Below are 15,750 nucleotides of genomic sequence, written 5' to 3' on the forward strand. Positions count from 1 at the left end.
GCCGTTGAATAGTTCCGACCGCCGTCGCCGGCTCCGTACTGGAACTGGGAATCCGAACTCATCAGGGTGTTGTACGCGTGCTTGATCCGCATGAACTTCTCTTGGGCGTCAGCCTGTTCCAGAGATAAATAATGTACATAATTAAAGAATTGCATAAAGTTTGCAGAGGTTTTGAAACTAAGTTTACCCCCTTGTTAACATCGGGATGGTACTTGAGAGCGAGTTTCCGATAAGCCCTCTTGATTTCTTTCTGGGTCGAAGACGGCGGGACCCCCAAAACCTCGTAGGGGGATTCCCTGCGGCTCCTCGCCCGGAGGCGAAGGGACCGGCCTCGTCCTCGTCCCCGATTCCTCTGCAGGATCGTAACGAACCCCCGACCGGAGCCCGAGGGCGGATGTCGAGATTGGAGGCGAGGGCGGGGGAAAGAATCATGGCAATCGGTGGGGGAATCGACGGAGGAGGGGGAGAAGGGGGAGAGGGGGCGCGAGAGGGGGGCCAGATGCATAGGAAATTTTTTTAAGACGGAGCTCTTCGTTTCCATCGTTCGTGTCCCATCTCCAGTGGTGGTTTAATTAGGGGTTGTTTGGTTCCTGTTTTTTGGGTGGTAAAAGTGGGGAAAGCTGTCAAAAATGTCAGTTTTTTGTCAGTTTTCCCTCAAAATCACCTCTTAAAAAGGTGATTTTGGGAGAAAGATGCTAAAAGACTAACATTTTTGGCAGCTTTCTCATTTTTTACCACCCAAAAAAATCTATTCAAACAGCCCCTACGGATCGCACTGATTTGGGCTTAATTTGGGCCCACAATGTAAATTATAATGAAATGCAGCCGGACGGCCTACCTAAGGTGTAGCCCAGCTAGCAAAAGTTATCTCAAGTTACCGGTCAAATCTGTATCTATATCTGTATCTATAAGAAGGATTGTGATCCTCTCCTAAGGAATAGTGTTTCCTAAGAGCTCCTAATGCATCTCAACCATTCATTGCATAGGACCTCCTCGTTTTTTGTGCTCTAGTGTTTCCTAAGAGCTCCTAATGCATCTCAACCATTCATTGCATAGGACCTCCTCGTTTTTTGTGCTCATACACAAAATCAAACAACCATTCATTGCATAGGACCTCCTCGTTTTTTGTGCTCATACACAAAATCAAAGGTTGAGATGCATTAAGAGATCTTAGGAAACACTATTCCTTAAGAGAGGATCTCAATCCCTATAAGAAGAGGATTGTGATGTTAAAACTTTTAATTTCCTCTTTTACCCTCTTAAATTTTGTTAAATTCTAAGTATGTCGTTATCTCTAATTAATTTTTTATTAAATAAATATAACCATTTATTAATTATGGACCTCCTCACATTCCTAAATAATTATAATTATCAATAATATTATAGATATTAATTATTTAATAATAATATAATATAATAATTTATAAAATAAGCATACACAATTATTAATAGTAATTAATTAAATTATTATTATTATTATTATTATTATTATTTATGAATTATAATAAAGTAATTAAAATAATAGTATACATAAAATAATATATTACTAGATACTATTAAGAATTATACATAATTCAATGAGCAATAAAATAAATAGAGCAGATATTTAATATCATAAACAATGTAATTATTTTAATAATATCTCATAAATTATGAATTACTCTATTTATTTAGTATCATATTATTAAATAAAATAAATTAATAATTTAATATTATTTTTAGAATATTTTCTCAAATATTATTATATGATACTGAATAATCTATACTTAGTAATGATTGAAAACTAACCTTTTTTAAAAAAAAATTCCATAGTAATAATAGTACTATTAATTGTTAATGATAGTATAATAAAAAATTATAAATTATTTATAGTACTAAATTATTTAAGAGCATAATTAAAAAATTAAATTAGATAAGTATTTTATAGTATATAGATAGTATAATTATTTTAAATAGTATTACTTGAACTAAGAATTATAATATTAAATAAGGTACATTACAGTAAACCCCTATGAACTTTCATCAATTTGCACTGAATACACTTTCTGAACTTTTAAAATCCTCTATTAACTTTTTCAGAAAGCCCCCAACATCTTTTAGATAAATTACACCAAACCCCCAGTAACTTTCAAAATGCCTTTTTATGGCATTTTTTGGCTGTAATTTATAGGTATATGCAAAATTTTAAAAAAAAATCATTAGGATTTTTCTTTGAAATAGAAAAGTTATTAGGGCTTTAGTGTAATTTTGAAAGTCCGTAGGGCCTAAAAGTTCATAAGAGTTTAGTGTAATTTACCCTGTTAAATAATTATAATGAGAAGTAACTATCATAATATATTGCCGGTATTAAGTGTAACTCTCTAGGGAATATCAGGAAAAATCTAGCAAGATTAATACAGCTTAGTTAATTTAGAGTTAACAACTTTCAAGTTAAAGGGGCATATTTAAGATAACTTATAGATTCAGTAGACTTATTTAAGAACGATCGTAGATTTAGCAGACTTATTTTTAAAAAAATGTTAGCATTAGGCAATCATTTTAAGAAAAACATTCAATTACAATAACTACAAGATAAATAATTAATCCATACATTTATTTTTAAGTAATATTATTATACAATTTTATTTATTAACAAATACTTTTACTATTTAATAAAAAAAGCAAAACTTAAAACATTTACATTCACGTGCAAAGCACGTGCATTATACTAGTATGTCAACAAAGTTTTTTTTCGTTGGCATGGTAGTGACACAACAAGGCCACGTCATCGTCACTTCATCAAAATTTAACGAAAGTGCATAAACAATATCTACATTGATAACGGAAATATAATGTTAAGGGCTCTCATTTATGATTTTCAAACATTAAGGATCTAAATGATATTTCACCAATACATCATGGACTTTCACTAAAGTAATGTCAATATTTTTTTTATATTTTTACATGTAAATTATTTTAACTTTTATCTAAATTGATACTTACCATGTTTCCTTTTTATTTTTGATCAAAATCATATTTATTTGCATACATGTTTGTCGTGTCACATCTAATCTTTTTTTTCAACTTAAAAAAACCCGAACTTTTAAAAATACCCTCACTCAACACTTGCAAACCACATGTCCCACATCACTATAAAAATAAAGATTATTTAAATATTAGTTCCCCAAATCTTTCATATTTTGCTATTAACCCCCAAATCTATCATATTTTGAAATTTTATCCCCCAAATCAACGTCGTCCTTGCTGGAGAGGGCTATGAGGAGGTTGAGATCATCGATTTTTGCTCCTTAAACAAGGTTTTAAGGGGTTTTTGTTAGATTGGAGGGCGGGAGGGAGAGAAGATTAAGATAATGTGAGGTTAGGGTTTGAGGGAAGATTGAGGGAGAGTTTTCTTGGATTGGAGGGAGGGAGGGAGGGAGGATTGAGGGAAGATAAGAATAGAGTTTGGGTGTCAAGAATTAGGATTTGAGGATTGGGCTAGGTTTTGGAGATTTGGATTTGAAAATCCATGGCAAATTTGTGGGTCTAATTTCAAAATACGGAAGATTTGGAGGACTAATATCTAAAGAACCCTCAAGTTTATAATTAATTAAGAAACATGTACTTATACACGTGCTTTAGGTTAGGAGCAAAATGGGAATTTCACACCTTTTTTAAGCTAAAAAAAAATCAATCATGCGTGACATTCGCAAACAAGTATACAAGTAAATGTGGTTCTGAATAAAAATTAAGACGATTTTCATGTAAAAAACCTATTTTCTTTAGATGGATACCTCTAGAGATTAGTTAAAATTAATTTCGATAGAGAACTTACAATTAAGAGCAGGTTACGGCTCCATTACATGACTCTTCAATGGAGCTCTTAAAGTAGGTTATGTGAGTGTCCTGGCGAGAAATCCAGCAATACTTTCTAGGAAAAATATTTGGAGAGGAAGAGATTCGTGTCCAAATATATCAGGGCCTTACTAGCGTAAGTGCAGTTCAACCGAAAAAGAAAAGGCACACACATAAATGTCGATGATATAATTCACAAGCAAACACTCCGCGTTCTTGTATTTCATAGTACTTCAATAATATGTGGCTTATAATGCAATTAAATATTTTCATTTTTATTCACTCCTCTTCCGTTTAACATCCGTAGTGTGATTTCCTCTTTAGACCGCACAAAACGGAGAGCAAGGAAAAGTCCACATAGCACGCCAAGCCTCCGGCTTCTCCCAGATAAAACACGGAACAAGAATCGTACGGACATGCTTCTGGGTGACTAAAAAAGGAGTTAAACTGCTTGAAAGATTGAATTGTGTTAAAGGTAGCAAATCCTAGGGCTGCTGAAGATGTTCTACAACAAGAAATCAAGAAATGTCATGACTGAATTCTTTGAACTCACACCGGAACACGAGGGGGGAAATATCCTAATCGACAATCACGTTCACCATATCGAAACAAGGTACACAGGATCAATCCCCTGCGAGTGGCCCAGTGGCTCGAAAGGCCAAGGGTTAGATCCCTGTCTACGCTCCGCCTTAAATCTCCAATTAGGCATGGCAACACTCGGTCTGGACTTGCGAATGGTGGCTGGCTGCTTCAAGTCCTTCCTCGATGGTGAACAGTACGTAAAGAGCAACTCCCGGAACTACACAAGAAAATGAAGCAAAGTACGCTGATGAATACAATCCAAACTTGCAGAAAACCGCCCACGTTCTGATTTGAGCTCGATTACGATGCTCGTACAAGATGACGACATAACCGGAGCCCAGATGAAGTATAAGAGGAATGGTTTCAGTGGTACTAACCTCATGTAGGCTTGGAGCAATGAGAAAGAGTTCAACACAGAACGATAGTGAACTATAAGAAGTGCAGAACGTCTCTAAGGATGTTACTAGAGCAAGATGTAAACTTTGAAATTAGTTTGGCACATGAAAAATCAAATGATATTGCCAAACCGAAAACATGCTGTTGTCCTAGGATTTGACTCTACTAGTGTCATCATAACGTGAAAATTAAAAATTTACGAGAGACTTCGGTTACAAGATTTCGACGGTTATATGGAAATTAAGGTGCACAAATGTACTCTTCAAAGGAAATAAAGAATGACCTAATCGTTCAAATCATAACAAGCATGCCAGAAAAGAAAGCAGAATTTATCAGAAACAATATGATTAATCTGTTGTTTTCATTTGCCAAGAATCTAAGTATGCTAAACAGAAGCAATGTTGCAAGTCGCAAAAAGGCAACAAGACGTGTGCATCGCATTAAATTGGTGATAATTGCTACCTAGTGGTTGCCTAACAACATCAACACCTAAAAAACCCATTGTCAGTTTTCCATCTAAATCTCATGCTCGGGGCTTTTCTAAAGAAAAACACAATGCACTTTCAGATATATGTTATCATCAGCAAACTAGCAACTGAGTAATATTTCTGATACCATGACTAGACAAGCAGAACTCTCTAAACGGGAAAGAAATTTAGTCTCCCTAAGCAGAAAAGAAATTTGATCTCCCTGCTACTGCAACAGTAGTGTTCGATGAGATGCATGAAGGGTTCTTATCACAGTACATGATATAGTTATATGAATTTCTGTATATCAAAATCATGCAGAAAACCACGATAAATCCACATTCGAGGCAAGAAAAAAAATTAGATGATAAGGAGAGAAAACATAGAAACAGAAACATTTTGTCAAAATTTAGAAAGAGAGAGCTTAATGACCCTGTAGATAATGTTCATAATAAATGCAATAAGACGAATGATATTTATGAGAACATTTTTATGATAACCAGCTGAAGGAAACAATTTTTTTGAAACTGCTCACCAATTAACCCAATCCATAAGCTTAAATCCAATATCGTCTATATATCACAAATTCACAAGGAGTTCAGAAGCAGACAGGAAGCACAAGCCGTAAAACTCATTGACTAATTTTCTTGGCCATTTGAAAAGAAAATGGGAGAAGCCACAAGCCTCAATTACTTTTCCCTATGGACACAGGTATGTATTAGGGTATCATAAATTTCGCATAGTCAAATAACAAAAATGGATTATACAGACTACAAATGAAAATTGAGTTATTAACTCAAATAGACATTTAGATGGAAAGAAAGATTGAACCTCAGTTTCTTTCCTCCCCGAGAATGATCCATCCGCGCAAGAATGAATTTTCAAGTGATAACCTGAAATGTTAGTACTTGGTCGTGATAAAAAATGAATAGATTTTCAATGAACAATGACTATTTCATAGTTTGTCAACAAAAACTTTAATAACCAAAACACCAGTAGACCTATAGATAATTGTAGTGAACTTCATTTTCAATGCACTAGGAAATTGCATTAAGGCAAAGGAATCAAATCAGCATACCTCGTTACAAGGAGATAATGCAGCAGCACGTAAGTTGCATAAAATGTTCACACCATGAGAACTAGGAATTTAACCAAGAAGCGTATGAAGTACAAAAAGATGCATAACAACAAAGAATTAAGCCAACTCCAGAAAAAAGTTCACAACAAGAAGTGGAGTAGGTTCACTCAAGCAGTCGGGGTATTTTAAGACTATAACTAAACTAAGCAAACCAACAAGCTAGCAATAGTATGCGATAAAATACATGATTCGGATCGGGATTAACAAAAGCTTCAGAGGAAGAGGACAGCTATTTTGTAGTGATGGTAGGAAATTGAGACTAGACATGCAATAGCTAAGGACAACAAAAAGATTAATACAGTACTTAAAATGTGAACTACTAATAATGCGGATCCTAATAGATTGAACCTGTAAAACAATACATATAGTATATATATATATATATATATATTATATATATATATATATATATATATATATATATATATATATATATATATTATAGAAATATGGGTATGCTTGGTACCAAAGCCAAAAAGTTGTGCTTGGTAGTGAGGTGCTCACATCTCCGCTCCACTCATTCAAATGCTGGGGACCACATTCACAGGGTAATGGAGTGGATAAAGAATGTGACACATCACTACCAAGCACAAAATTTGTGCTTTACCAAGCATAGCCCATATTCTCTCTCTCTCTCTCTCTCTCTCTCTCTCTCTCTCTCTCATCTCTCTCTCTCTCTCTCTCCTATATATATATATATATATATATATATATATATAATATATATATATATATATATATATATATATATATATTATATATATATATATATATATATATATATATATTATATATATATATATATATATATATATATATATATATATATATATATATATATAATATATATATATATTATTATATTATATATATATATATATAATACACACCGTGTTTACATGTATGAAGAAACAAGAAACACTATTCTGCTATATCAGTGATCAGTCACAGTAAATATGCACCATGTTTTTAAGCAACCAAGCCAGAAACTTAGAATGATAAGAAGATCGAAATCATCTAATTGAAGCTCTACCAGTGTCATGCCCATATCTGATGAATGGAAATATTACTTAGGCATAAAGATCTGTCCACAAGCCTATGAACAGAAGTGAAATCACACTAAGACTAGTGAGAAAGCTAACTTCAATGTAACATAGAGAGCTAAGAGATAGATCTGAAAGGCTGAAAAGCAAAAGGAGATGCATCAGCCCTCATTAGCTCATCTCATATTCCAATAGCAAATAGAGGGAAACACATATACAGATATAATAACGGAAGCCTAAATCATGCACCCAAAAAAGAAAATAACAATTTTATTTAATAAAGGAAATCATCATAATACAGCAGAAAACAATGTGTAACATAATGCCTCTGAAACCGATAAAAAGGAACACTTCACAAATTTAAAGTTATGAAATCCTTGAAAAGTCGGACATAATACCTCAAATGCAATGTGACTATAAGCTGTTCTGCAATAAGCCAGCAGCAAGCATCTCATTCAAGAGCCAATTGATTCAGCAAATACTGATCACAACCAGGCTATGTTTGGCTTACAATATGAGCACAACTTCTAGAGCAAAACCAAGAAAGAGGTAGAAACCCTATCAAAAAGAGCGACATGAAATATACTGATGCCAAGGAACAATAAAGAGAATAAATGTCATAATAGAAACAGGAAACAGTTGCTAATATACAATCATGAGTTCAATAAAGATCTTTATACAATCAGCAAGCAGTAAGTGCTCATGTTTCCAGAAGAATAGCAAATTAATAGGTGTTTTGATGCAGGGGTTAGAGAGGAAGCACACTTGGCACGCCAATGTCCTAAAAGAATTACAACCAGAACAACACTATTCAGAAAAAATATTGCAGATTGAGCTTACTGATAGGTAAACCTTTGGAACTATCCATTACTTATATTTATTAGTTAACACCTAATACAACAAAGAAGATAAAGAACCTTCGAGCTAACCATTAGAACATAATTTAGTCTAAAACCAGGATATCAGCAAAGTGCAAAGTACACAACCACAAACTTTAGAAACCCATGAGTATCTAAAAGCTCTATCTACACCTCATATGATGTGCTCCCGCAAAACTAAAAGTTACCAAACAGTTTGCACCTATCTAGCACAAATTGAATTATCAAGCACACCCATTGCTATCACAAAGCTAATCATGATACAAAAATCACAACACAACAAGATTCATACATTTAGTCCACATAACATAAAAATAAGTCAATTATAGTATAGTCACAAAGACAGTTAACATTCCAGAGAAAGAATCAGAGACAACAGAGGGACAACGACAGGTGACAGTAACAATAAATCAAGAGACCAAATTTCTCTTTTTCCTTTAGTTATCATTAGGAGTAATACGAGAAGGGTAAGAAGCAACAGAGGTACCAAACTTGCTCCCGCTCGCCCAATCCTTGGTCCGCTGCTCCCCGAACCCTCCAAAGTGTTGCGGATGCTGATAATGACCATGATGGCCATTATTAACGGGCATCATCCCCATTCCTCCATTATGATGAGGCATTCCAAACATGGGCATGGGTATCATCGCATATGGCATCGGCATGGGCATCGGCTGGTGTGGTGCTGGTGGCTGCTGGGCTGGCAATCGGCGGAGGATTCTCGTGAAGGCTCTGAGGCACCGGCGTTGAAGCAAACAGGGGATCAGATGCTGATGGCCCTTCATTCGAGAGCCCCTGCATCCTCTTCAAATAAAGGCGGTACTTTTGAAGGTGACTCGCGACGTTTTCCCTCGTGAGCCCCTCAACATTCATTAATTGCATAATCGTCTTGGGCACCGCGTTCTTGATCCCGAGATGAGCCACCACATCAACGAATCTCTTGTGAAGCTGCGGGGTCCAGACCAGTCTCGGCCGCTTTAAAGTTCGTGCCGACTGATCATCGGTCGGGATCCTCGCCTCATCCTTCGGATCGTCGGACTCTACGACGATCGGATCATCGGCGGGAAACGGAGAGAGATGACTTCAAGAGTGCGGACGCCAGCGGGCCGACGAACGGAGGAGCTCTGTTTCCGGGAGGGACGAAAATCGTGCTCTGGGACGGATCGCGATGAACCCATCGGGATCGTCGTTCGCGGGGCTCCGGCGGTGATGGCTCGAACTAGAGAACGCCGACGCGGAGCTCCAGGCGGGAAGGCCCAGAGGCTGAGAAATGCGGCGTGGAAGAGGATCGTCGGGGCCGACGGGAGACCGCATCTCGCGCATGGATGGACTGCTTCCGTGCGCCAGGCCCGGTCCCGCCCGTCGCGCCGTTGATGGTCAGGCCGGGTGGTGCGTAGTCGCTCCGATCCGCTTCTTCCCCCATGAATTACTCACACTTCATGGAGAATTAGGGTTAGAGTTAGGGTTAGGGTTTGGATTTGATTGGAGAACGAGATTTTTTTTTTCTCTTCCTTGGGCGAGAAAGAGAGGAAGATACCAGAGAGGGGTCTGAAAAGGGCGAAGGGGACGGGGGCCTTTTTGGGATATTTATTATAAAAACGGGGATAATTTAAAAAAAAAAGCGCAAGTCCGTGTCCACGTGGACGAGTCGCCCCGATATTTTTGATATGGGCTGATATACTCACTCCCTATTCGTCGGTAGAATATAATTGACGGTTGGATATATGTGTGAGATCAATTGGAGAGCATCCGGTGGGCGATGGATCGGGAATTCTCGGGCGAACTTTTCTGGGGCCTGAGGAGCTTTTAGAAGATAATATTGATGACGTCGACGGGGGTGAGATGGGAGGTAAGCGAAGTTGGATGTTTGGTGTTTACTACCAACAGCGGATCGTTGTCGTGGTGATTGCGGAAACAAACAAAATATTACAAATTATAGTATTCCAAATCCCAAAATATTGATGAAACAAACAAAATATTACAAATTATAGTATTCCAAATCCTAAAATATTAATGAAACAAACAAAATTTTAGGGGCTGTTTGGTTGTTGTTGGTAAAGTTGTGTATTTATGACATAACTTGGAAAGTTGTTGTCCACCTCATTAATTTTACTTTTATATTTTTCTTTGTTTGTTTTTTATTCCATTGTAATCATAAATTGCTTGTTTGGTTTGTAAATGTAACTTTAATTGTTTGTTTGGAAAGTGTAAAAAGTTGTCCCTACTCAAATTATCATATTGGTTGGAATTATTTTTTATTATTTTTTCCTGACTTCAATGTTAACTTTCTCCTAAAATCATGTCTTTTTTTTATGAAATCACTTTACAAGTCACATCAGCATATGAAATCACTTTACACTATTTTCACAACTACAAACAAACAATTGAAAGTGATGAAAGCTGACATTGGGACCCACTTTTTTACACTTTCCATCCTTTTACATGGTAAAAACATACAACCAAACAGCCCCTCATTGGATCCTAATTTTTTTTCCTTTTAATCGACAGAAATCTTAATTCTTTTTTTTTATTTTTGGGATTTTTTATTGAACTAAGTCTTCTTGTTTTTCCTAACAAAAATATACATATTAATCATATTTTGCTTGTTATATTGATCAATTATCGAGGAAATTCTAGATCGCAATCGAAGAGAACTCCGAGAATATTGATTGCACTTGACTGATTTTAAGGGTTATTACGCATGAAAGTTTAATTTAGAGTTTAATAAATGAACTGGTTTTAGGAGGGTATTATTGAAGTCAAATGAGTTCAGTTTAATGAATGAACTGATTTAAGGATTACTGACTCGTTGAACCCTAAATCAGTTCAATAATTGAACTCTATTTAATTTTTTGATCAAAACAAGAAATAGTTGAACCCTATTTAAGAACTTTAGTGATGAGAAGTATTTTTTTTAAGAGATTTGCTACAAGGACCCAAAATATGAGACCAATAGAGGGGACAAGTGATGTGTCTCCCTCCTATTGGATAATGAGTTGGTCATCATTAATGATGGCCAACTCATTATCCAATAGGAGGGAGACACCTCACTTGTTCCCTCTATAATTGGTCCCATATTTTGAATCCTTGAGGAATTTTTCTTTTTTTAATGCACCGTGGAGAATTTAAGAACATGAAACCTCCCCCTCATTTCCTTGCCGTTCACTGTTTTCTTCTCTCCCTAAACTTCTATAATTACAATTAAATACAACGAAGTTTTAACTGGGCAGAGTTGTTTTTTTAAGGCTCCCTGTCTACTTTCTTCTTTCAATTGTCCCCTCAAAGAAGCTACAACGAAATTCAAAAATGAACATTTTAGAGAAAAAAAAGATCAAATAAAAAATTTATTAAACTACTAACGATGCTAAAATTGAAAAATAATAAAAAGCCTAATTGCCTAATTGCACTTAAATGCCCTATAGTTTCAATCACACTACACCTTTATATCCTCACTTGTTTTTGTCAAAACTTATTTATCATAAAGTTATTAATACTTTCACCCGAACATTCTCATCTTTTTATAGAGCATTTAGAAAATATGGAGTTTAAAACTTGCACTTAAATATCTAAAAAAGCTTTAGAACTTGCATTTTCATGAAAATTTTAAATTTTACACTTGAGTACCCTTAACTTTACATAATTGATGGTATTCGCATAAACTTTAGAATCTTCAGAATATTTGAAGTGAAATTTTTTAATAATTTAAGATGTATAAGCGCTACCAATACCAAGCGAGGGTATATAAACGCAAGAGTTTTGCTACAGGGACCCAAAATATGGGACCAACAGGAGGGACGTGTGAGGTGTCTCCCTCCTATTGTATAATGAGCTGGACATCATTATACAATAGGAGAGTGACACCTCACTTGTCATCCATACTGATCTCATATTTTGAGTCCTTGGAAATTTTTCATAAACGCAAAGTAGAGGAAGTGTAGGAAGCTGTAGGGTATTTAAGGGCAATTAACTGATCTCCATCTGTGGGTAGTGTTCTCTTTTTTTGGCCTCTGGCTCCATCACCCAACCAATATTAGCCACCTTCCGCTATCCAAAAAAAAAAAAAAAAACTCCCACAAAAGAACCTATAAGAGCATCTCCAACAGCTTCCTCAAAATTTTCTTCAAAATGGAGAAACAAAAGTCATATTCTCCAAATTATTTTTGCTCCAACTCCAACAGCTTTCCCATTTTAAAAAATCGCATTTATTACAATAATAAAGCTCTCCCCAAAAAAGTTGGAGAATGCTGCAGATTTGGGAAAGGCTCCCTATTTTTTCTCCTCCTTCCCTATTTTGGGGAATGAGATGGGGAATCTGTTGGACAAAAAAAAGCTTTATATTCTCCAAATTTAAATATTTTAAGAAGATGATGAAGCTGTTGGAGATGCTCTAAATAGATTTTGCTACACAGTACCAACCACCTACACCTCGGCTTCCACCACTTTCCTACATTATTAATTGGCGACAGCTAACCCCATTTGCTCAACTGGGGAATATAGTACAATTCCAGACCCTTTTCTAGCACCATCTTTTAGATCCAATATGAGTTGACATGCAAGGCATCCAAATATCTAATACCGTGTAGATTAATTAATTAAAAATATGGACGAATACTTGAAAAGATGTTTTATTCTCTACAATACTTTGTCTTGATATTAACTGCCATAGATTTCTCTAGGGAAAAATTCTTCAATTAAAATCTACCCGTCGTAGAAAATGAGTAATACTGAGATATGGATTCTTTATTTTTTTTATTTTTTTTTCTATTATTTTTCTATGAAAGGCATCATATGAACCTTGCATATAGAATTAGATTGGACATATACATTTTAATTTTAATATTTAATTATTCAAAAACTCTATCTATAATAATTAAAGATAGAATAGAATTGTTCAAAAACTCTATCTTTATCTTTAACAATTAAAAATAGAATAGAATTCGTATTGCGTGTATACCTCTTCTCATAATATTAGTGAGACCAATTGGGTCCAATTATTAATCAAATTAATAATTTTAATTTAATAATGAAATGCCTATCTCACCATCTGTGCATAAAACATCTTCCATAATATGAGATTAACAAATATTCATGAATAATATTATCGTACATTCAGTTCCAATATCGATTTTTTAGGCAGGACAAATTAATCACATATTTGCTCATGCCTAAAATTATAATCCTCTTGAACATAAATAAAAAATTATCTCAAAACATCAAAATATTTTATTTTTATAAGAAAGTAAATTCTAAAAAAAAATTCAAATACCACGAGACTTTAATAACTTCATAGGATATGCATAATGAAGTAACTCATTAAAATGAGCATACTGGTAGCTATCTAGATATCCATCATTTCCCTAATAAATACAAATTTAGTAACCCTACATTTCAGATTGTATAACACTTGTAAAACAAGTTTAACCATCATATCCAAGTGCACTAAATTATTAAATTAAAAAAATAATATTATTATTAAGTCAAAGGGACCATGTAACAATTCGAACTCTCTTATCTCTTATGTGACTCGTCCTAAAAAATTCAAATACGACCTAGCACAATATGCACCTATAACATCCACCCGGGGAATCTTCACTCGTGGTGATTGAGACCCACTATCATATCTCACATTTCGGTGTTATGCATAACATATTATAACGAAGTTATTCTTTACTAGTTATATATAGGTTAAGCACAAAATTAAAAAGATATCTAAGTTAGATCACATCTCCAACTAAGTAACTATCACAGTGCATGATCGAACAAAAAAAATTCTAACGATAATATAACAATGATGTAAAAGACACACAAACAATATGCGCAACAATAAAACTTAATTGATATTTAAAATATTACACAAAACGTATCGAATGTTTAAAGGTATATAACACTACTCTAACAAATATGGCCACGTGGCCCAAAATCCCACCGTCCAATAGCAGCTTAAGATTCTCCCAATCTTCTCACACAACACTAGTAATAGTAGCAGTGATAAAATACGTACCTCAACACTTAACATTAAGCAAAACCGACAGTGACAACTATAAACTACCATGGCATTTATGTTCTTATGTGCTGGATCTGGGCCCAGGCCCAAGCAGCAGTGTGCTGTTGCTGCTGTGGGCCTGGGATACGGTCCACCTTGGCGTGCCTGAGACCTCGCTGACCACGCGCGAAGCGGTGGCCCGAAGAATTCCCTGCAGCATCCGTCGGGAGCAGGTTCAGTGCTCAGACTCACGTAAATGCTGAATATATCTATATACAAAACTATATATGGTTGGAGGACATTCCTCGTTAAAATAGAAATATGAGGGGTATGTTAGTAATTTCGCGTGTCAAAGTGATCGGGAAAACGCTTCCCTTTTTCCTTTTCATCGATTACTTACTAGAATTTCCTAATTCATTACTCTCAATAAGCTCCTCAACAAATTTTTGCTAAGCGTATTTTTGTTTTAAATTGCTAAACAATAGTTTTGCATCTATATAATAAAATTGCATAACTCAAATCACCATCGATTTACTAATATGCTATGATTTCTTATTGATTTACGCAGTACTCATTGCTTACGCACGTACCTGATCAGAATCTAAGGATCTAAGGTTTGTCATAGTAAGACATGATCGTGTATACCGTCTGGGATACGGTGAGACCCAAGAGGATGAGGGCTACGTACGACAAGGGAGATGATCGAACACCCAAGGATTGCTCAGGTAAGCCTGCATGAAGATCGCACGCCGCCTCTTGTTGCAGTAGACACTGAGGTCCCTGTTCACACCCCCATATATACCAGGGAGAGCGCATGCAGGTTTCCTCGTCCAGGTCTCTCATCGTCTTGGCCGGGCACCCTGAAGATGCATCGCCTTTTTCTTCCTCTCGAGCTCCGGTTCAAGATATTGATGCTCTCTCCAGCTCAGATTGCAAGTCGATGATGACCCGCTGCCGATCGCGCAGCTTTATTCTTTATTTTATCTTTGTTGGATCTTGGATGAAATGGAAACTGGCTGCTGGTTAATGCGAATGAGTAAACTAGAGATGATCAATGTTGCTTCAATTATTGGCCTTTTTGCCACCACTTATTTTGCACACACACGCTTTCAAAATCAACAAATGGCCCCTTCGCCCTTTTAAGTTAGCCCACGCCCAAAGCTTTCGGCGAGTAACGGATGACTCTTGATCATATATTTTTCTCTCCTATTTTATATATATTTGCGAGTTCCTAGTCTAAGTATAATGCACAAGTTCACCCTCCATCCTCCTCGTCTAACTAGTCCGTCCACGGATTGTGTTCTCTTTGGTCTCTGTCTCCATCAACCCTAAATAAATCACCACAAAAGGCCTAAATAGAATATGCAAATGGTACCAATTCTCCCTGCTCATTGGCTTCCAGTGCTACATTATATTACTTATTAATTGGCGA

The 15,750-nt window shown here is 35.7% G+C and overlaps 1 protein-coding gene across 1 annotated transcript in view; it reads right to left on the reverse strand.

The window, feature by feature from the left end:
- The window catches only part of LOC109848992 (dnaJ homolog subfamily B member 9), a 2,140-nt gene extending 1,597 nt beyond the window's left edge, over window positions 1–543 (reverse strand). Inside the window, 2 exon segments of the mRNA XM_020418753.1 lie at window positions 1–113; window positions 188–543. The exon segment at window positions 1–113 is cut by the window's left edge and continues 34 nt beyond it. Of these exon segments, the coding sequence (XP_020274342.1) occupies window positions 1–113; window positions 188–541 (467 nt within the window). The 5' untranslated portion in view covers window positions 542–543.

This window comes from Asparagus officinalis, chromosome 7, assembly GCF_001876935.1.
Source record: "Asparagus officinalis chromosome 7, Aspof.V1, whole genome shotgun sequence".
In the NCBI taxonomy this organism is placed as follows: Eukaryota; Viridiplantae; Streptophyta; class Magnoliopsida; order Asparagales; family Asparagaceae; genus Asparagus; species Asparagus officinalis.